A 23,609-nucleotide genomic window follows, 5' to 3' on the forward strand; every position below is an offset into this window, starting at 1 on the left:
TTAGTATTGGAGGTTGCGTAATCTCGAGTTTCGGTGACCTGTTGGAGCAAGAGGCAGCCGAAGCATTCATTCCTTGCTGCTGGCACTGTTCCTAGTAACATCGTCCCAGTGCAGGCGATGCTGTCAGCTGCGGGGGTGGAGTGTACGCGAAAGTGTGCCTGGCTTTGTTTAATTCCTACTGTCGAGAAGATATCACCGACATACGTGGCATGAAACTGTATCATTTGTCACCGACGCCCAAATTTATTGAGATGTAGTGTTTTCTCATTCCAATTTGCTTTCTTCAATTACCCTATAGTTCGAAAAATTCTGCGTCCCCTTTCTGTGTAAGAGAAATTGATCGGCCACTGTGCTTACTTGCAAGAAAGGTCGGATTTCACTAGACCGAAATTTTGATATAACGAAGAAAATTAGATTTTACTGACTTCATTATATTGAGGTTTAACTGTAGTCTGAAATACCGAAGAGTCATAGAATTCACTCAGCCCAAAAAATAACATTAATTAGGCTTAGAGGGCTTAGAAGAATCTCTGATGATGCCTTGCATCATACTATGCTAGGTGGCAATCGGTTTTGGTTGGATTTGAGCAAGACTGAAGTCCTTTCTATGTACAATCGACAAGAGAATCACCGCGTTGGCGATTTCCACCAACGCAGATCGAAAATAAGCGAGCCATGTTTCTTCGCACACAAATGTGAAACCACACAGACACACACGAAGATACGACAACGTTTGCGAGGCACATTTGCTCCATGGACACACCACATGCAGAATGGTGAACGAAACTCCCGCACAAAGTGATTGTGACGACAATGCTGACTGAAATAAAAGAGAAAAGAAAAATTGGGAGGAAGCTCAAGCTTCGCCTTTGAGTGTGGAAGGCGATAGCATTCCAAGATCCCCAATTGCTTTTCAGGCTTCTCTTGACCTACATGACATGCAAGTCATGTAGGTCATGAAACAGTCGTCTACGTCTTGGTGCTCTTGTGGTTGTTTCGTTAACTTGGTACGTACAAAATTGGCATAGTACGATGAGAGTGCATGACTAACATAAATGATAGGTTGTGACATGCGTGTCATGTAGGTCGTGAAACAGTCGTCGAAGTCTTGGTGCTCTTGTGGTTGTTTCGTTAACATAGTAGGCTTCCCGCACTCTGCTTCGAATAACATAAGATTCCTACAGGACGTAGGATCTGCCGGACTTTTTTGTTGTTCATTCATTAATTCAGCATGCCAGATAATTAAGGCATTTTTTTTTTCATTCTCGTGAGATCCGTAATAATGACCCAAGATCTGTGGCTGGTTCAGCGTGGAGGAGCAGAGATGGCAGTGCCTTCACATGTGCTGTCTTCGCACGCATTTGGTGCTGGAGGTCACGTAATCTCGTGTTTCGGAGACACGGTGACGCAAGAGCCAAACAAATGTTCTCTCTCCTCTGCCTGCACTCTTCACGAAAGCACCATCTCACTGTGGGTAACACTATTAGCCATGGCAGCAGAGTGCACACAAAAGCCCCGCAGGCTATGCTTTGTACTGTCGATGTGAAGATATCGTCGACAGGGCATGAAACCGTATCTTTGGTCATCGACTCCGAATTTCAAAGAAATGACTTTTTTCATTTAAATTTGTTTTTTCCGATTGCCTGGTAATTTGGAAAATATTGCAGCCCCTCTTCAGTGTGTGAGAAATCCATTGGCAACTGTACTTATTTGCATAAATGGTTGAATTTCGCTATAATGAAATTTCAAATAAATGAAGTAAAGTATCGATTTATATAGAGTTTAACTACAATCAGGGCTCTTAGTTCATCCTACCCGCTGTGTGTTTGCAACATTGATCAGTGTGCATGCGGTGAGGCAGGCCACGCCAAGGAACTCACCCCCCCTGGGGCAGTGCGAGTTGACTGGGTGGCCTGGTAGACCTGCGGTCGCCCATTCTCATCAGTCGTCATCGTCATCACCGAGGATGACGAGAAGCTGTGGCAGTTCGGGTCCTGAGAGAGGCGGCCCTGCAGAGAGAGAGAGAGGGAGACAGATAACTTCAGAGGCATTGTCTTATGCGGGGCTTTACACGAAGACTCCATTTGTTCAATCAGGGTTCGCACAGGTCTCAGAGACAGAAATTCAAGGGCTTTCAAAACCCTGCCAAAGCTTTTAAAAGGGTACAGTGTGGCATCCCATGTAGCAATTTTTTTACTATCACAACGTTTTCAAGACACTATAGCTGAACTTAGGGTAACAAAGTTGATAAAGTCAGCCCTTTACGTTATCATATTGAAATTGGACCTTTTATGCAAATAAGTATAGTTGCTGACAAATTTTTCTAGCACGAAAGGAGCTGTAAAGGTTTTCGCACTATTGTGCAACCGAAAAAAGAAAAAAAATTTGTGTTCCAAGTCTTTTTTTTTTAACTTGCGAGTCCACGACCAAAGATAAGCTTTCATACCATGCTGATTATGTCTTTACATTGATGGCACGAAACGAAGCCTGCGAAGCATTCACGTCCACTCCGCTGGCGTGGCTGATAGCATTGCTTGTAGTGGCCGGCTTTGTACTTGCTATAGATTAACTTCAAAAATAAAGCACGAGGACCATGTGAAAAAAAGCAAGAGTTGCAGTTTTGATCAAAAGGCAAGTTATCGATTGCGATAGCAAATTGGTAGACAGCTATACAAAGTAAGGATGGTGTGTTTATTGGCTGTATAAACTTGGAAACATTCGCTTGCTAACTGAATTAAGCATGGCATCAGCGCGCACAAGTGAACATGAACACATCACACTCGATGAGCATGGTCACTCGCTGTTAAAGCACTGGTGTGAGCAAGTGCGGCAGCTGCAGCGAGCGAAGTGACCTTAACGCTGTCTATCACTTCAATGCAAGAGCGGCGAGAACACCGCGTGCACAAAGCTATGAGCCGTCTGTGGATCCCATTCAAAATACCGCGTGCGCTACCGTGCAAAGCACGCACTTGTTGAAAGAGTTGAAGCCGCCCCCGCTTCCTCCCACCTGCGCTGCTTCTCAACTCTCTTCCCTATCGCGCGAGATCGAGCCACGATCGTCAGTTCCCCTTGCACCCTGTCATGAAACACGCAGTTGAAGCACAATGCCACACCCCCCTCCCACCCATTCCCCCACGGCCTTTCATGGAATGGAAGACGGCGTGTTTGTTCTCCACTTTCCTCCTTCTCGTACACCATATCGAGACGCGATTGTCAGCTTCCTTCGCATGCTTTAACTCATACATACAGCATATGGTGCGTGGAGACGGTATTGTCATCCTTGGACTTTATACGGAACATAAAAAAGACAGGAAAAATGCATTTAAGGACCACCGCAAAATTATGATTTGAAAATTGAACCTGAACAAAACGGCTCCGCAACTTTTGGACTGCATGCGAGTCACACAAAATCTTATAAACAATTCAGGGTTACAACCTGATAAACGATTCAGGGTTACAACCCACAGGGCACTCACAATGGTGGAGAACATGTCGGTAGGGAACAGCCCAAGGCTGGCTGAACGTCGTGTGCCCCCGAGTCCTGGGAATGCTCCGAGCATGGGGCCCAGCATGGCCTCCATCTGCCTCATGCCTTCAAACGGACTGTAAAAGAAGAAAAGAATTATGTGGTTTTACGTGCCAAAACAACTTTCTGATTATGAGGCACGCCGTAGTGGAGGACACCGGAAATTTAGACTACCTGGGGTTCTTTAACGTGCACCTAAATCTAAGCACACGGGTGTTTTCGCATTTTGCCCCCATCGAAATGCGGCTGCCATGGCCGGGATTCGATCCCGCGACCTCAAGCTCAGCAGCCCAACACCATGGCCACTGAGCAACCACGGCGGGTGTAAAAGAAGACAAGGCTCAATGAATGCTCAAGCAATGGGCGAGTTGGTGTCGTAACTAAAGCGTCAAACAAGGAACTTGTTCCTTTGGCACTGTTTCAAGGAATGCATGAGGCTCAAAAAGCCAGGCTGATATAAAATGCTTAGAGTCAGTAAGTGAACAAAGTCGATGCAAATGCCTTGCACTTTTCATAATGCTTACCAGTTACAGCGAAATCCAACCCTTAATTCAACCCGATGGAAGATCTGAAATGATTCCATCCCATTGGTGTGCACTTGAATTACAAAAGAAAAGACAGTGGAATTGTGCGACCTTGCAGTATCTTAACAGTTTCAAGTGAAGCTGTTTCTTCAGAGCAGTTACAGTTAAAACTTCAGTTGTCTGTAATTAAATCTCGTACATTAAAACTATGTTGCCAACATAAATGCTTTCGAGCACTTGTCAACAACTTTTACAAAGACAGTAATTCATCCCTAAATATTTTACTTCTCAAGAACAATGACCATAATACTGGCATTCTAGTATAGCATCTGTCGTGGCTGTGGGATGCAGGTGGAAACTGCCGCTGGGTACTTACCGGTAAAATAGGTACAAGCACATTGCCGGCCTACTGCTGCATACTGCATATTGCGTATGCATATGCATACGCAATATGCATTTTGTTTATGACACCTTTTTGTGTTTTTCTTTCTTGTGCACCAAATTAGAAGGCTTATTGTATGCTATTTTTGGGAACATAAATAAACAGTTCAATAAACTATTGAATGCTCTAACTATTAGGCCACGATTGCATGCTTCTCGAATGCCAATGTCACTCTTTGAAACGTCTGCGGATGCCTGCACCAGTTACGCACATTATTCCTTCATGACAGCTAGCGCTACAAGATGCCATGTTAGACTGCACTGCCTTTGGGATTGGAAGAATGCTTTAGGCCAGACGATGATACCTCCCAAGTGGGTCAAGTCCACCTATAATGCTACTGCATTTTTGCACTGCAACTTGCAGGGCAAGTGAGAATCTTAACAGAATAATTTTTCAAACCGAGTCATTGTAGAAAAGACGGAACAAATTGAAATGTTATGTTGCCATGCTGCCAGACTTAGAGCTTCACTAGCATCCGCAAGCAACTTTTCTTCCCTGCTTTCTCTCAGCCAAGGAGGGACCACGTCGTGTTTACATCATGAACCCTGCTGCCTTTCTTTTATAGTGGAGCATTCTTTGCAAATTTCAGGCACTCTGAGTGCACCTATCTATCTAGTCTCCCACACTGCGGAGATGGCTGTGCCTACCATCCTGAGCCGCTGGGTATATATTGCCACGACCTCGACACAGCTGACAGCCACTCGGTGCGATTCGGTGCCACATGCTAGGCATGTTGGGTGGCTCCCAGAAGAAAACGACGAAGGTGCTAGGACAGCGATATATAAACACATCTATAGCGTCGACCAAAGTCATTTGTGGTTTTGTCTGTGACAATATCATCATGTTTGCATTGCCATAGTGGGTATGCTTCGCATAACTTCCACAGTAATTCCACAGCATAATTCCACAGTAAGCGGGTTCTGCATTTTTCCTTCCCGCCCTCTTTTTGCTGCATGGTGCACTCCCAGCGGCGATAATGGAGGCTTGCACATTCTTCCACATTAGACAATTTATGCTATCATCGGTGACAGTGCAGGCAGGCAGTGCATAGAAACATTTGTTCATGCGACTCTTTGGCTGGAAGCAAGGCTCCTCAAGACGAAGCGCATACGAGCTTCAGATATTTCGGCTGTTCTCGTGTAGTGCAGCTGCTTGATACTTTGCAGACACAATTGTCACCGCTTGATCTACACACCAAGCTTCTCTGTTCTAAGAATAGGCTTCAGAATTGATATTCTGACGACTAAAGAATCATTTAACAGCCCAGTCAAAAAAGAATTTGCAATTGGAATTCAGCGACATTCTTCTAGGCCAAATTGTCAAGGTGACCCAGGTAACGACAACATTTACAAAAATTAGAAATAGCTTGGGGCATATAATGTAGGCAATGTGAAGCCATGTTTGGCAGCTTGTGATTATCTGTGAAAGTGTAAAATGATTGCATTGCACTGGTACTAAAATATGGGGCAAAAATGTGGATGTTAAAGGAACTTGGTTAAAAGATTTTGGTGCGCTAGTTTGTTTTAATTTATGATAGAGTAAGCACAACTAAATGAGGACGTAGAAAGAAACAGATACCGATGTCTACGCAATTCCGCTTTCGTGCAGAAGAATGTATGTTGGTCGAACTGGAAGATGCATCAATGAGAGACTAAAAGTGCATTGATGTAAAGTCCCTAGGGTAATCTCAGGCCATTTGGGCATACATTGCCACTATTGTCCTGGCAAACACGTGTTTGAAAGTACTTCTATTTTGTGTAGGGCTCATAGCAGGATGACAAGGGAGTTTGTGGAGGCCTATGAATTGCAAAATCAGAGAAAAGATGCAAGAGCAAGCCATCAGTGTTGCTATCTGAAAAGGAGACAATTTCTCAATTCATCGTTGTAACCATTACAGTATATGTTTTGACCATGAAAAAATTCGCCCTCTTTGTGTATCTTTTTCTTCCTACGTCCTCATTCAGTCACGCTTACACAATATCATGGGTTAAAGGAACACTAAAGGCAAATATTAGGTCGCGCTAAATTGATGGATTGATGCTCCAGAACATCTAGGGCTTCAATATTATAGCAAACAGTTTCAGCAATAAAAAAATTGAGGCAAATGAAGGATGCGATGTGCAGCTCAACCGGGACATTCAAATACTAGTCCAATGATGTAGGCACTCACAATTCTGTCTAGTTTTCCACTTCTAATAAAAAGATCATTGCATTATAAGACAGAAGAAAAAGCTACTAGTTCAGTTCTATTCAATATTTAGAAAAAAAAAAAATTCTTTCATGTTGCCTATCACAACGATGGAGGTGGTCTAAAGGTTTTGTTTTTGGCTCTATACCACCCATGCTTTTGCCTATCAGTAGTTTCAGTATCGTGTAGAGCTGCGCTGGTTTTGATCGCTCGCAAAACTCGCACAAACTGCAAGTGGCAGGGTATTGCAGGTTCATGTGAAGTAGTGTGATGCCACAACGGCCCACACCACTTGACCAAAAGCAGTTGGAGCGGCGAATTCACTGCTATGCCCTGGCTCAGTTTCCTCCACAGCCACACGTTTGAGTTGTGCATAAAAAGCTGTAGCACCGTGTGTCAGGTAGTGCTTTACTCACCCAGGGCACAAAAGGGCCGTGATGACTTACGCAACGTCGCCACTCGCCCTCTCGGGGGCGGGAAATTTGAATTTCTCTAAATATAAGCACACACTTCAGATGCAATTTTCTTTCAGACTAACTCTTTTCTGGGCATGAAACAAGTGCTGTAAGGTTCACGGAATGGTACTTTTAAGTTCATGTTTGCTTAATATTTGCCTTTAGTGTCCTTTTAGGCTTGAGAAAGAGCTAGGAACCCTGCTATAAGTGATGGAATAAAATATAACAGGCGTAGGACTAACCCTTTCTTTATTGCTGACGAGTATAGTCGCCATCAACTAAAATACCTTGCACAGTGAACCGATGTTGACTAAAGTTGTCAAATTTCATCCAGCTGCAATTTTTGATGCTAGATGGCCAGACTTGCCCATGCTGCACCATTGTATCTCGCCTTTCTCTTTACTCTCCAATTCATGCCTTGTCTAATTGATGCCTGTGCGGGGAACATGGCTGCTTTCCTGCCGCAGGGGAATAAAAGTGCATGCAAAAGGAAGTACTAATGCATTAGCACATTTAGGGTGCCTCACAGACTATTCGGGGAATGTTTGTATCTATTTGTATTATAGTAAAGATGACGAATGCTGGCCAATCGTCATCACTAGTGCAAGGACCACTGGATTGCCTCCCTTATACACTTTCTATACGATTCAACACAACCAACATCTCACATGCTGCTTCATCAAGCTTACCATTTCACCATTTGTGATGACTTGCTTCACTGACGTAATTAGTGCTCAAATGACCGTACCAGTTACTGGTAACGCCTCAAAGACTGTGCTCCGAAATCTATGCATCCTTCCATGCTGATCACCAGTGTGAGCACTCGGCAGTTTTGAAGACTTACCAACAACTTCAACAGCGGTACTACTGGCGAGGGATGTACAACTATGTTCAGAATTTTGTTCGCTCTTGCCCCAATTGCCAATGCCGCAGATCTCCAGGCCCCTAGTCACCAGGTGCATAATAGCCTCTACCTTGCCCTGCCCAGGCATTTGGGCGTGTCGGCATTGGTTTGTATGGGCCACTTCCCCTGACAACTGCTGGTAACTGCTGGGCCATTGTCACAATTGACGATCTCATGCAATACGCCAAAACCGCTGCCTCACCGGCAGCTACAGCATGCGACACTGCGTCATTCCTCCTTCGCAGCTTTATCCTCCGCGCCAGTCTACCCCAAGAACTGCTCAATGATCGCAGGCGCGTCTTTTTGTACAAAGCCGTTGAAGCCACCCTCGATCAGTGCCGCATTGTTTATCTAACAACTACTGCATTCTAACAAGCCAACTACTGCTACCTCAAACGAACAGGCTTACTTAACGGTTCAACCGTACGCTTGGTGACATGCTTGCGATGTCGCGTCTAACCACACAAATTGGGACCTCATTCTAACTTTTGTCATCTATGCATACAAAACCGCGAACCACAACACCACTGGTTTTTCGCCTTTTCTCTTAGTGTATGGCCGCCATCCATTGCACACTATCAGCACAGTTCTACTATACGGGCATGATGCATCGGAGTGTATACCCGTTTCTGTTGCTGCGAGATATGCAGAGAAGTACCATGAACTTGCACGGGCCTTAACTTCAACTGACCAGGAGCGTCAGAAGAGCAGCCGCGCCGACTACATTGATGTGCCCACTTTCCTTCTTGGCATGCCTGTGTGGCTGCCAGTTCATGGCAATAGAACTGGTCTCTCTTTAAAGCTACTGCCCAAGTACAAAGGCCCTTACCGCATCATCGAGCGCCGAGTTTAGAGCTGCGCCGTTGGGGATGAGATATCGTACATGTGCAGCACCTGAAGACACACTATGACATGTTCATCAAGGTGAGCCCTTAGGTCTCCAGGACAGCTTTTTGTTCCTGGAGTTAAATGTAGTGAAGACAACAAACACTGGCCCATCATCACCAGTGCTAGGCATGGGGTTCACCGTGTAGCAAACAATGACAGGGATTAGACCTGCACCCGGATGTCTGACTCGTTCGTCATCTGGCAGCAACTGCGCAAGCAGCGCCCGTGGCCACCGCTTGAGCGCGGTGTACCTTCTTTATTTGCAATGCATTCCTGTGGCCAACGAATTGCTAAAGGCTGCCGGCTTCTCGAAATAACTCTTTAGCACGAGATGCCTTATCACAGAGCTGGACGCCAACTTCAGGCAGCATGCCCGAGGGACTCCATTGTAACCAGGAAGCAGTTCCATCACCCGGGCAAGCTTCCACAGGATAGGCGACAAATCGACGTCGTGCACCAAGGGCAGAATATTATAACGGTTCGGAAAACGAACCGTTAACTTCGCTGCTTACATCACTAAATGTGCCACTGCCAAGCTGGAGATGGAAGAAGGAGAGGACATGACCAATAGACGAGAGGGTGCTATCTTTGAAGTGTACATCATCATATGATGAGCTAATCGAGGCACTGCAGAATGTTTCTGCTTGATAATTAAATATAAAATATAAATTAATGGCAAGTTCTAAAGTACAAACGTGTGGTGCCAGGCTTTTACGCAATGCAGAAATAATTCATGAATGTCATTCTTTTTCATTCTCAGCTGACAGGTGGTATTGTAAGCACAAATGAGTTGGCAGAGTGCAGCACTATGTTGCCTTCTACCAGGAGCTTGCACGATACCCGCAACAGGTATTCGCTGCCAGCACTCTTCAAGCAGCGAGCGTGACAAAACCGTGAAATGGTTCTTAGGGCCACCTTTACTAGCTGGCCATATTATTAAGATATCATTTTGATTCATGATGCTCCGTGTCAATTGCTAACAGAGCGTGGCCGTACGCTCTTAGCCAAAGTCATTGACGACATCATGCGTGCCTGGCTCAATACAGCATAAATTTACCACCTCCTACCACCCTCAAACGAACGGCCTCCACTGAGTGTTTGAACTGCACCCTTACAGACATGCTGTCCAAATACGTTTCAGACGACCACAGTGACCGGGAACAGGCTCTACTTTACATCACCTTTGCGTACAACTCTTCCCGTCTCGACACTGCTGGCTTTTCTCCTTTTTACCTCTTGTATGGCCATGAACCGACGCTACCACTGGACACTGCTTCCGTCCACCACAGCATCAACTAGCGCTTATGCCTGTGATGCTATCGCCCATGCTGACCATGCTCGCCAACTTGCACGCGCTGGTCTACAAGTCTCTCAAGACAAACAAAAGCAATGCTACGACCTCCGTCACCGTGATGTCAATTTTGTGCCCGGCACCCTCGTGTTGCTTTGGTCACCGTCGCGTAAAGTTGGCCTTTGTGAAAAACTGCTTTCCTGCTACACGGGCCCATAACGCGTGCTTCGCCAAGTGACCAATGTCACCTACGAAATCGCTCTAGCCACGCCCACTACGTCCTCTGCTGTGACAACCAGTGACATTGTCCACATCACTCGACTCAAGCCCTACAACTCTCCACACCCCTTGGATATTTAACAGCACCGTGACGGCACTTCTGCCACTGGGGGGTAGTATTACGATATCATCGAGCGATGCTCAACAGACGATCCACCGCGAGAATGACAACGAAGTGGGTCTGTGCCCTTGGCGCGAGTGAATGTCGGCCTGGCGCTCTGGCTCCAGTTCAGTGTAAATAGCCTGTAAATAGCCTCTTTTGTCTGTGTCTTTTTACACGTTACAATATCAATCTTTCTTCTTTTCTCACCCTTCGTCATCGGCTCGGACATGACTGGCTTGCCACCGCGCCGCCGCTATCTCTTGTTAGGAATGGCCTGCCGAGGTGCCGAAATGCAAAGTTTTTCAGCCAGCTGCAGCAGCAGGGTTGGCGTTTTTTAGGAACCGACCATCCTTCTCTAGCCTCTTGGCGTCATGTCTGTGTAAGGAGGACAATATGCAGCGTCAGCGACTCTCCGTCGCGGGAATGCAGAGATGAGGTCGACGAAGCAGGCTTTGTTACTGAACTCGCCCCCGCCGACCTGGTCTTTCGGGAGTGGGGGTGTTCCCGAGGAAATGTATTTGGCGGCACCTTGCCACGCGCCTTTCAAGACGTAAGCCCAGAGTTCTGCGAAACCCATCTGGTCTCGGTGGGGGCAGTGAAACCTGTGCAGAAGTGTGTGTGTAAGCCCTCCCTCTCAAAGACAGCTCGGCTACGATGACTGGTTGAAAGTTTTTTCCTCACCTAGGGACCTAGGGAGGACACAATGTTTATAAGCAGCTGTTTGTCGGCTGCTATTGTGTGCTCGTGAGCTGTGTGCTTGTGCTCAAGAAGCAGTGTGTTTGGAGCTTCGTGCTCGTATGCTGTATGCTTCGTCTTGTGTGCTCCATTTGGGAGTCACACTAGACTGTCGAATGTATCTCTTCGTTTAATGTAAATATCCGTAAATAAATCCCGTATGCCTAGTTCCTCCCTACGACTTCCAACTCTGACAAGTGGATGACAGCGGTGAGATCCAACGTTACTAGACTAGCTTCAGTTTTAAAACTCGGCGCCGTTGTGCGGAACCGCCACCCGCACGCGCGTTCGTGGCGCTGCAGTCGCGCCCGGCTTCACTTCCTCATTAGCTGGCTACGCGGGCGGGCCGGACTAAGCACGCGGTGCAGCGTTGGTGTATTCTGTGGTTCCTTGTTGGCGGCGAATTTCAGCAATCATGTCATCCGTGAAACTGTAGCCTTCGCCGAGTTTCTTAAGAATATCAGCAGACAATGCCGACGTGCTGCATACCTGGCTGCATAGGCCGCTATCGGAACAATGTCGACAGTTCGGCGCACCACTTTTTCTGTGCTCCCAGCAATGCGACGCTTCGCTCGGCGTGGAACAGAGCGATTCCTCGTGCCGACCGGGAACTCACTGCGAAATCAACGGCACGCGCTCGTGCCACTGCTCCCGCGTTCGTCGTCGCCTTCCACTGCTGGCTGTGTGGCCGTTCATCTTTCCAGCGTAGAGTTTCACTTCACTTCTGTCGTCGTAATGGGGAGGCCGCGTTTACGGGGGTATGAGCCATTGCTTAAGGGAGTATGAGCCACTCATGGTCATACGTAACGGAAAGATTTAATTTTGAAGAAATTTAATTTCGAAGAATCACAAGCAGCAAATCGCAGGCGAAGGCTGCTAACCACGCCGCCGAGCAAACTCGAGACATCGAACGCAAGCGACAACTGCGGACATACCGTCAGTGACGTCGTTCTCTCTCGCAGCCAATTGTGTGTGTAACCTCATAACTGAGAAATACCTTAATGAACCCTTGGGATTAACCGAGTGATAAACACAGGGGCGGCATGTTTCAGCTTCGCTGATTAAGCATCTTCACGGAATAAAAAAATCCCGAGTTCTTTTTTTGTGTGTGTGGCTTGTGTGTACAAAGACCAACCTCATCTTTCTTTTTGTAGCGCTTCTTTGGCGTGGTGAGAAGCTTCGGTGGGGATGAAGATCATCCTAAAATCACGCACTTTGGCCAGATATTCAGGCTCGTGAGCCTAAACTGCGCGAAACGTTAAGACGACAGGAAGGAACAACATTTAGAAACGCAGCTTCTGCGCTTTGCTGTATGCGTTTCTTCCTTTCGTGCAGTTTACCCTTCTTTCGGTATTAACGAACTGGCGCGATAAATCTTATTGCTCTAGGTGGATACCGCTTTCTCGTGGTATCACTAATTCGGACAAGGGAGAACGCCAGCGAGCATGAAACAAGCGCAAACTGCCCGTCCGCACGAGCTCAAGGCTGTGACGAGGCGTCTGCAGTGGAGCCCGATGGAACAGCGTTGCCCTCTGGTGGCTGTCACAGAAGTGGCGACAGTGGTTGTAAGCGCGCGGGCGGGCAGTTTTACAACTGAAGCTAGTCTAGTAACGTTGGTGAGATCGTCCTACAACCCTTACAACTGGATGGCAGTGGTGAGATCGGCTTACAGCTTGTAGAACGCAATGACAGCTCACGGACTATGGGACATGATGACCGACCGGTATCCCGATCAAGTTGGAGGCGACTTGAGATTGACCACCTCTTGCAACTGACTGGATATAGTGGAGAACGACTGGTGATGTGGTGCTGCTTCAGTGGGTAAGCATTAGGTTTTGGCTGTACGATTTACCAGGCTTCAATTTCTCTGTGTTTGTAGATTTGAATCACTGAGTATCTTTTACTTGTATTCTGATTTGCGTGGGTATCGCAGCAAGTATTGTGCGACAGCAGAGCCAAAGCTTAAAGTAGCGACCATGGTCCTATTGTGTTTGACGAGAGCTGACCTGTTGTGGTTGTGTGAAGAGGTTGAGGTAGACGTAGAGGAGGACTTGACGGAAGCAGAAATTTGTAAAACCATTCTCCAAAGTGACAATGATTTGAAATTTATCAAACATCAAGGTAAACGAATTCTAAGCAAAAAACGGGAACAGGAAGCAATTAGGCAAGAACAGGAAGAAATGAGGCAAAAACAAGAAAAAGCTAGGCAAGAACTAAAAAGAATTTCGCAGGAAGAAGGCCCAACAGAAGTAACAAGGCAGTACGTTGCTGCATTGAACGAAGAGATTCAAGGTTTGGAGCAGTCAATCGAAAGAAGCCAACAGCGGCTTGAGAAATCTGTAGGCTGGACGCAGTGAAAGTGGGAGGAAGTAGATAGCAGATTTTGGTCGAAAGCCGACAGAAGTAGTAGCACCTGCGAGATTAGCAGCATGTTCATAGGAGAACTCGAAGTGCTAGCAGATAACGATGCCTTTGTGCAAGCAGACGCTGTTAAAGGCCATAGTGAGAGCGACGAGGTGCTGTGCCAACAGAACACTGTAGAGACAGCTAGGCCAGCTATGAATGAATTGGCACAGACACTGCACGTGTGTGTCGCTTGTAATGTTAACAAGGCTGTTAACGAAGTACAGAGTACTGCTGACCCGACAGACGCAAGCACCCATGTCAAGTCAGATCTGCGTGCCGAAGTGCAGTACCAGCTGGACGATGCAGTTGAGGGCAGTTCGAAGGATTGCGAGCTACGTAGCTCAAGGGAAGACAACTGCATTGTTCAGGGATCGGTGCAACTATCCGCCAGTCTAGGTAGCCACGAGAGCGATGATTTAGTTAGGAACCATTCGGACTGTGCGGGTGAGACAGCGACCGAGACCGACGAGCTGTGTGCCGAGGCACAGCGTGAGCTGGGCAGGGCAGTGCAGTAGAGGGCAGTTCGCAAGAGTGCGAGATGCATAGCTCGAGTAAAGACTGCTGCATTGTTCCAGAGTCGGTTGGGCTGTCTGCTAGTCATGGCAAAGTGAGAGTTGATTTAAATGAAAATCACTCGGACTGCGCTGGTAGGAGAGCAATCCGGGCTGACGAGATGTGTACCGGCCAGCACGAGGGGCGAGAAGGCGGCATAAAAGGGACTTCTAACAGAAAGTGCCGTAGAAAGAAGCGCGGTAAAGACCGAAAGACAGTGAATAATGTAGAGCAGCCAAAGACGGCGACAGACGCAAAAAGCCAGGGCGTGAGGAAAAGAAAGGTGCGGTCATCGTTGACGATGTTGGCGCATCAAACACGTTCGGGCCACCAGTCAAAAAGAGACCGAGAAGCATGTTCCGCACGGACGCGGACAAAGGGCATGGGGCAGTTATGTTCTTCATCGTTCTGTTTTCGGAATGCAGCATGTAGTGCGATGGAGTGCAAGGTGGCAAGACGAGACAAGGTGATAGGGAGTCGCGACGCGGTCAGTCGAATTCGTGATGAAAACGTGGCGCCAGGACGCAAATTGGCAGGAGACTAACGTCTTGAAGGAGCTCATAGTGTGTCAGTCCTTTTGTTGTTCCTGGGTAGCCAGAATAGCTTCCGAATCGCAACCACCTCGAGTAGGGCTAAAAAGTACGAGTCAGATATAAACATTTGGAACAGGAGACCAAGGGTGCTTCCGTAGAAGTGAAAGGTGTTTTAATTTTGAGCATTGGAAAATTTTCGCGCTTTAAGACAAATTTTTTTTTTTAACTATGTAAGGTATGAGCTTTCCTCATGTTTTCATTTGAGAAGCTCTGAGGTTTGAAATAGGTGTTTTATGTAAACATTTAGTCTTGCGAGTTGTTAATGAGTAGATAGGCTTCTTTTTTTTGTGTGCGTGTGAGTAACCTGAAGGTCAAGGTTATTGTTGAGAGGCCTATGGTAATGCGCGTGTGTATTAGTTAACCTTTTTTTCATAAGTGTGTTTGAATTTTCTAAGGTTACGCGCATAGATTTTCAGTTAGTGCATCATTTGCACTGAGAAGAGCTGTTAGATCCATTAGCGCGTGTCCTGTGTGGACGGAAGGAAGCAGATTTATGACTGGGTTGCTCTTGTGTGTTTAGGGCGGCCGGGTTCTGACTTCTCTAGTGAGCGTGCATGGAACTAGTTGCTAGAAGACGCTTTTTTTTTTAGAGTTCTGCGGAGTGCGTAAGTCACGCTAGTAGTTTTTTTAAGGTATGTGTCCTTGGATTAGAGAAAGCAACGAAAGTTAGCGTGATGAAACGTTTGCGTACGGCGCAAGTACTTGTTCTCAATAATGACTACAAAGCTAGTGCGAATTGCCTGTGGAGTTGACCAGACTGTTCAGTAGCACCAGAATGTGCGATAAGTACGCCACTGCGATAGGGTAAAAACAGGCTGTTCACGAACTTAGGCTGCTTAAGTTATGTTCGGGTATTGGTGGTTGAGAGCCTTCGGTTTAGTTCTGCGTAAACCTTTAATCTTGTGCAGCGCAACGGTCAGGTTCGATCGAACTCAAGGGGAACGTGAACGCTCGCTTTGGCAGCACGAAATTTTGGGGCAAAGTTTTGGTTTCCCAGTAGAGTGGCTTGCATTGAAATTTTGATAGGAAGCCTGGTGGGTTAACAGCCAATTCCGGGCGTTTGCACACTGAGTGGTATTGTGTTGCTGGGATCGACTCTTCTGTGCCGGTTGTGAGATGGTTGAAGGCATTCCAAGTGCGCAGGGGTTGCAGAGAGCAAAGCCATATCTTTGCTCGCCAGCCACTCTTCCTGCCCAGCAGTTGTCAGCGCTGGACAGTCGAGATTTTCCGGGCCATGGAGGAGCTGTTAGGAATGGCCTGTCGAGGTGCTGACATACAAAATTTCTCAGCCAGCTGCAGCAGCAGGGTTGGCGTTTTCTAGGAATTGACTGTCCTCCAGCCTCATGGTGTCACGATGTCTGCTGTGTAAGGAGGACAATACGCCGTGTCAGCGACTCTCCGTCGCAGAAGTATCGAGATGAGGTCGACGAACCAGGCTTTGTTACTGAACTCACCACCACCGACCTGGTCTTTCAGGAGCGGGGGAGTTCCCGAGGAAATGTATTTGGCGCCACCTTGCCACGCGCCTTTCAAGACGTAAGCCCAGAGTTCCGCGAAACCCGTCTGAACTTGGTGGGGGCAGTGAAACCTGTGCGCAAGTGTGTGTAAGCGAACATTGTTTACCTGCGCAAACAAACGGACCACAAAGACAGTAGGGAACATGGACGGGCGCAGACTTGCAACTAATGTTTATTCCACAACGACTACATATAAGTACACCCCCGACATACACCACTGCGTGTGCGCGAAAAAAGGCAAGATAAAAGAAAAGTAAAACCTTGTATAAGCAAAACGCGACCTACCTACGCTCGTCAATAAACCTCATCTCACTGTCGGGGGTGTACTTATATGTGGTCATTGTGGAATAAAAATTAGTTGCAAGTCTGTGCCTGTCCATGTCCCATGCTGCCTTTGTGGTCCGTTTGATCGCGCAGTTAAACAATGTTCACTAATATCTACCAACTCGCCCAACAACAAGTTCTTCTAAACTACATGTGTGTGTAAGCCCTCCCGCTCAAAGGCGGCTCGGCTACGATGCCTGGTAGAACGTTTTTTCCTCACCTAGGGATCTAGGGAGGACACAGTGCTTATAAGCAGCTGTTTGTCGGTTGCTAGGGTGTGCTCGTGCTCGAGAAGCAGTGTGTTTGGAGCTTCCTGCTCCTATGCTGTATGCTTCGTCTTGCGTGCTCCATTTGGGAGTCGCGCTAGACTGTCATATGCATCTCTTCGTCTAATGTAAATATCTGTAAATAAATCCCGTACGCCTAGTTCGTCCAAAGTTCCTCCCTACGAGCTCCAATTCTGACAACTGGATGACAGTGGTGAGATTGTCCTGGAACCCTTACACCCTGTGATCTGCACTATGGCGCGTCGCGTGATGGAAGCAATGGAACTTGAAATCGAACGTTACGATATACGGACCCTGAATTGCCTGCACGAAGTAAAATCGAAGAGCGTGGTGCTGATGGTGCACTGTGCTACGAAATCGAGGAACAAAGTGCGGCACTTCCGAACTAGAGAAAGGGCAGCCACATAAGAGATCTCCACAATATCTTCCCGTCCTGAATGTAGTTTTATGAGCTGAACAAAGGAAGCGCTGGACCAGCCTAAGTTGAACCCTTCTGACTGCTCAATGGCAATCTGCGAGCTATTGATGCTAGCGATAGCACTGGGAATTCGATCTCAACATGCAAATATCTCTTTGGCATTGGCTATGAAGCAGAGGTCACGGGAAAGCTGACGCAGCCCTTCTACTGGCCATACGGTAATTGCAAAAGCAACTTGGTGGACAGTGTCGGCAGCAGAGATCTAGGCTATTCCGATGAATGCTTCGCTTCCGATCGACCTCTGGGAGCTGCAGGCCGGTGGCGATGAATCGCAGCACGCAATTCCTTCCTCTGCATGGAACAACCACTGGTACGCTTGCACCCGAGTCTCTTCCAGTTGATAGCGTAGCCTGCGAAAGGTCTACTTAGAAAGCCGGCAGGGGCGATGCAAATCATTATCCGCCATTTCTGTGAACACGTATTGCACATTCAGCCGTGGTCGACAGCTAAAGCGCAACGCCAAGCAGACGACAAAGGCAAGTAATAGCCTTCGAAGCAACCAACGCAGGTGCATGCGACGTCTGCATGTGTTCGGGGTCACGTGACCGGCGTGACCGGCCAAGGTCGCAAGCCAACAGCCAAGTCTCAGCAACAGGACCCAAAGCAGACTACCCCTTTGCCAGTTCCGCTCTTAGCCAAAGATAGGTTCGCTTTGGAAATGACTGACAGATACGTGACGTGATCATAATTTGCGGTGCCACCCCATTGTCTCCGATGGCCTCCGACACAAAATTTTGACCAACCAGACGAGGCCAAGTGAACTGTTCTCCTTCTGAACCATTATGAAATTCGACCCTAGGACGACGTCTCCAATCAGAAGTTCTGGTGGCTGCTTCAGTATTGCCTCGTGTGCAGAGCGTGGAAGCAGCAAGTACTCCTTGTGCCAATGCTTCCAGAGATAATCTGTTAAAGCTTGTCGATGTATGCTGAATTAAAGTTGATTTGGGAAGCGTCGCACTAAACTCTTGAGTCAAACATGTTGAACATCTGCCAAGTAAGAAGTGTGAAGCTGTCAAGTGGCTTTCTATCGCAGGCACCCTTGTGACTCGACGCAGCATTTTTGCAGTACGCGTGTCTCCACTTGTGTTGAGCTCCGAATGAACGTTGACTTTTATGCGCTGGTGTCCATTTTGGAAGGGCAGTACTTGTACACCTTTGTCTTGACATAGTTGCTTATTGTCATGCTTGTACTCGTCAATGAATTGCTGTCCGGAGTACATGAAACCATCGTTGGCAATGGCCTTAAGCCTCGTCTGTTAAGCTTGGACAGCATTGTAGGAGGTGAGCATTTTTTGCCTTTGGTAGACTTCATGACGACGTTATTGGACATGGGTTCCTTAGGCACGTCTGTAGCGGCTGCTTTAGGTGGTGTTCCATGTTCGGCAACCTTGTCACTGTCGTGTCTCTTGCAGGCTCCTGTGTTCTTTGCCTTTTTTGTTTTCGTCATCTTTGCTACCTTTCTTGCCATCCTTCTGAGGCATGGTGATGGCTTGTTCTCTGTATAGGAGCACTCTTGTATAGAAGCTTGGTAAACAAAGGAGCTGCGGCGCAGTCCCGGTCCCTTCCATGGCGAGGGAAGCTTTGTACTTGTATTTGTTACCTTTCTCAGTAATGTCTCATGCCAACTGTATTCAGAGGCAACTTCAAAGAACTAGTTGCTTTCAATGGCGCATCGTCTCTGGGAGGCTCTCCAGTACCAAAAACAGATATGCTTTGTACAGTTCAATCTAGGGAGAAGTTGTCAACGGCTCCCTGCATTGTCCATCCAAAACGGGTTTCCACTGTAGCAGCTTTTGGCAACAGTCAAGCTATCCGGCCAGTTACAATGTCCCAGTAGATATTGGAGCCAATGAGAATGCTGATCTCGTTTTCTTGGAAACCAGCTGCTTCAGGGGTTGCATCAGCATAAACAAGACCGAGGTTTGTCGTCATGGTGATGATCGTGCCATACAGTTGTGAAATAGTTACCACTGCGATTTCCGGTACTTCAAGAGCATCTATAGTGATCTCATTGGTACTGTGCTGACTCCGGAATGTGCTGGACACTCGGTTACATGTAAGGGTCACAGAGTGACGTATTTTCTCGAAGGTGAATAGTTTGAGGCGCTCCAGACCTTGAGCAGGACAACTAAGTACTAGAGCATGAAATGCGCCGAATGAGAGTGCGCTGACTGCCCATGTCTAGCAGGAACATCAACAAAATCGACCTTGCTGGTGTGACAGCCCAAGCACTTCTCATATGTAGGAATACAGGCATGAGTCCGGTACCACTCATTGACATGGAAGTTGCCTGAGGTGGTGTTTCAATGGGTCCCAGCCCGCTTACACGTTGCATGGAGGGTGCAGACGCATTGCCCAGACACATTCCTTGGTTGTGACTTGGAGTGCATACGTTGCACAGCGATGTCAGGTGTCGGCCAGCACAGTGGGCACATTGCAAATTTCTGGCACTTTGGCCTTCACTGGCGATGTGGTTGCGTTTGGAGCAGTGGAAGTAACGTCTGTGTGCCTGAAACTTCCTGTGTTTTTCTTCTGAAGAGAGCGACGTAGAGCATTCCTGAACTGTATGGTCTGATGTGTTGCACAAGAGGCAGGGACGCATGTAAGGCGATCTTCAGTTGATAGAGCTGCAGCAAAGGGCAGGTTTAGCTCCTGAGGTGGCGATTCACACTGATGATGCCACTGGCTTGCACATGAGCTGGCTTGGTCGAGACGGCCTTCCTCCCTTGCTTCGACTTGAATTTGTAGGAAGGTCATAAGATGTTTCACTTGTTGCCCTTGTTTTCTGTAACTGCTGATGTGTCAGCGTGATTCGAGGAAGAAGCCTCCTTTAGCCGCTGACGGTACAGGATACCAAGGTCAAGTGGTGAGGCGCTCATGATGACGCATCGCAACGCAGCAGCGTACTCATCTGGGGAAACGCCCCCAGATGAGTTTGCCCCAGACGAGTAGGTGGTCCTGGTGGTCATCAACCAGCAAGTCACGACGGCTGAACTGGTCCGACAGCACTTAATGGCAACATCGTAGTTGGCCTCGACTTGGTAGATACCCCGAATTGCCGTCTTGGCTGACCCGGACAGGTACGTCCGCAGATATTTAAATTTGTCTATCTTGGACAGCAAGCCATGAATGCTTGCCTGATATTGGTCCCAAAAGCCTTGCCAGTTGCGCCACTCCCCAGAAAACATCGGGATGTGCAGCTTTGGCAGGGCAATGTGAGAGAACGAAGCCGTGGGTGACACTCCAGGTGAAACGGAAGGGGCGCTTGGATGAGTTGGCAAGGCAAGTTGCACTGTAGGGCTTTCTGTGGATTTGATAGAGACCGGCAGGACAGGTGGCCGCAGTTTGGTAGAGAGATGCACGCTCGTCCTGGTAAACATTACCATTTGCTCATATTCGGAAGCTGCGGTCAGGTCTGCTTCCAGGTTGGCATCAGTGAGCGTATCTTGGATGGCACGGTCGAACTCAATGAGCTCTGCCTGTTTTACTAAAACGAGCTCGAGATGCTGGTGCCGCACCCACGTAGGGGTGGCCTCATCTGTCAGCAGGGCGTCGATTGTAGCAATGGCCTTGGTGATGGCCCTCCGGACGAAGCCGTGCTTGGTGCGGAGTTGTTCCAATGCCGGAACTGAAGGGCCAGACGACAGGGTGGTTTTCAATACCACTTGAAATATAGCAAACAATGACAGGGGTTAGACCTGGTCCCAGATGTGATTCGTTCGTCATCGGGCAGCAAATGCGCGAGCAGCGCCTGTGGCCGCCGCTCGTGTGCGGCGCACCTTCTTTATTTGCAACACGCTGCTCTTGCTGCCGTTTTACTGCCACATTAGTTGCTCTCAGACCACAGCCTAAAATCCTCTTTAGAGTATCTATGTATGTTAGTTATTTAACAGATTTCTTGCCTACCTGAGTCGCTGGGTAGTCTGTGGTCAAATGGATATAGCATTGGGCTGCTGTGCAGAGGGAACAGGGTTTGAAACTAACCTTCAGACCAACTTGGGTCACAAGAGTACATGCTGATATATACATATGTGCCACTCTTCAACAAACTTCATTCACGGGAATGTGGGTCACTGTACATGCGGGACTGGGTAGGTACTGCTCTTCGAAGGAATTATGATGCCGACTTGGAGTACTGGGTATGTATGGTACCACTTGGTCTGTGCTAGTCTCCAGTGGACCTCTTTGATGCCAAGTTGTGTCACTGAATATGTGCCAGCAGGCTTGTGCCATTCTTCAATGAACATCTTCGGTGCCAATTTGGTAAATAGATATGTGCTATTGGGAATGTGGCACTGTAAATGATGAAAAAGATCTCTTAACTTTATGTAATACTGAGTGGAAACAAGGGTTCCTCAAAGACAGCACCTAGACACATTAGCTGCCTGTGCCACAAGTGCACAGCCTATCGGCCACTTTTCAATTAACACATTTTGTGCGAACGCTTTAGCTATCTGAGCCATGAGTGCACTGGGTATGTGCCGCTTTTTAATGAACCTCTTGCCTATTTGGGTCACTGAGTTTGTGCCACTAAATGTGCAGCAAGCTAGGGAACAATTCTTAGATTCACAGGCACTGGTGCACCACGCTTCTAGTCTCAGAGGCTACATGCAGATTTCCTGGTAGTGCCACTAGATGGCACAGCACATTCAGACACAATAATGCCCCTCAATTTTCAAAAAGTTGCCCCATTAGCTCTTCCCGCCACCCCGCTCTCTCTGGCGTTCCCCCCTCCGCTCCTCCATTGGCCAATCTGTGTCACGTGGAAGCATGCGGTGCACTTTTGTATATTTTTATCTTTACAGTGCACTCCAACCACCATTGCTGGCCCAGTGCCACGAAAGTACGCGCAGACGGATTGATCGCACGAGGTTGCGGGATCAAGTTGCAGCCGCGTTTCGATAGGGGGCGATATGCAAAGGCCCCCATTAGAGTCACTGTATATGCTACCACAGGTAGCAGAGTTGCGCGTACGTCCGCCATCTTGCCTGGCAAGCAACCAAATCTATGCGGCGAAGCCGCACTCTGTTTTTGCAGGCGACTTGCCTACCATATTGTCGATCGACCGTGGGCACTTTTGCATCGCTTGTGGACTGCTTTTCCGCCTAATCGCAAACAAAGTGCATCGAAACAGCTGACTGAATAAGATAGTCAAGAAAAGGCGCTGAGATCGGTCCCCACCGAAGCTTATGCCAAGCGTATCCGCCGAGTCCATCTGCACGCTCTCGGCGCGTTTAGGCTCAGGAATCAAGAAGTCTAACAAGGATAAATAACCATATGTCAGCTTTCGCATCAGTGTCCTTAAATAAACACAAGTAGCATGAGCGCACAAGCAGCACAAGTAGCGATGAGCGCCGATGTGACGCGTCATGAACACAGGTATATATGTGCTGTCGCCGAAGGATCACAGTCCTAGCCTGCGCTTCTCTGACGAAGATATATGAATAGACAGACGTGTCGACTGAAAGGCATCACTGAAATAAGAAAACGTTGCATATCCTTCGCATGAAGAACAACAAACGGCTATCCAAATCAGTAGTAACAGCCCATACAGCGTCCTGGGTCGGTGGTTCATTTAGGACTTTTTTCGAAGTTAAAACGGAAATCGGAAGTGAAAATCGGTGTTGTGGCACTTCCGAGCAAGCTACTGAATATGGACAGCAAAATTTTCGTTGTGGTACAGGCGTGAGCTTTAGTTGCTGGGCGATAGCGCATCTACTATGACTGAGCGAGGCTTCTCTCTGTGAAACTAAAACTGCTTCTTGGTCCTTGACGTAGAAAATTATGCGCCGATGTTCAGCTTCTGGCGTGGCGTAGTGGTAAAGTACCGGGCTTGGGATTTGCAGGTCCGACGTTCAAATCCTGGTAGGAGCTTTTTTTTTTTTTATTGCGCCAAAATGCTCTCTGTTTCTTTCTGTTCCCAAAAAATATATATATACGGTGTCCAGGCACCGCGTATTTAACGCGCTAGAGCTGTTTTTCGCACCAGTACCCAGTGCCTCCCAGTACGCCGCGCCTGCTCAGCACCCCAACATCCAGCACGCGGCACTGGGCCAATAATCCGGCGCTGCACTGGACACTGGATACTGGGTTTTGCAATAGGCATACCTGCTTATG

At 47.7% G+C, this 23,609-nt stretch overlaps 1 protein-coding gene across 3 annotated transcripts in view; it reads right to left on the reverse strand.

Moving 5' to 3' along the window:
• The window catches only part of LOC135910898 (myeloid leukemia factor 2-like), a 73,301-nt gene that overhangs the window by 40,661 nt on the left and 9,031 nt on the right, over positions 1-23,609 (reverse strand). For all 3 annotated transcript variants that reach the window (XM_065442964.2, XM_065442966.2, XM_065442965.2), the window contains exons 2-3: positions 3,477-3,603; positions 1,881-2,009 (exon numbers count right to left, since the gene is read on the reverse strand). In XM_065442964.2, coding sequence (XP_065299036.1) covers positions 1,881-2,009; positions 3,477-3,603 — 256 coding nt within the window. The remainder of the gene's footprint in view (positions 1-1,880; positions 2,010-3,476; positions 3,604-23,609) is intronic.

The sequence above is a fragment of the Dermacentor albipictus genome, chromosome 2, assembly GCF_038994185.2.
Source record: "Dermacentor albipictus isolate Rhodes 1998 colony chromosome 2, USDA_Dalb.pri_finalv2, whole genome shotgun sequence".
NCBI lineage: Eukaryota > Metazoa > Arthropoda > Arachnida > Ixodida > Ixodidae > Dermacentor > Dermacentor albipictus.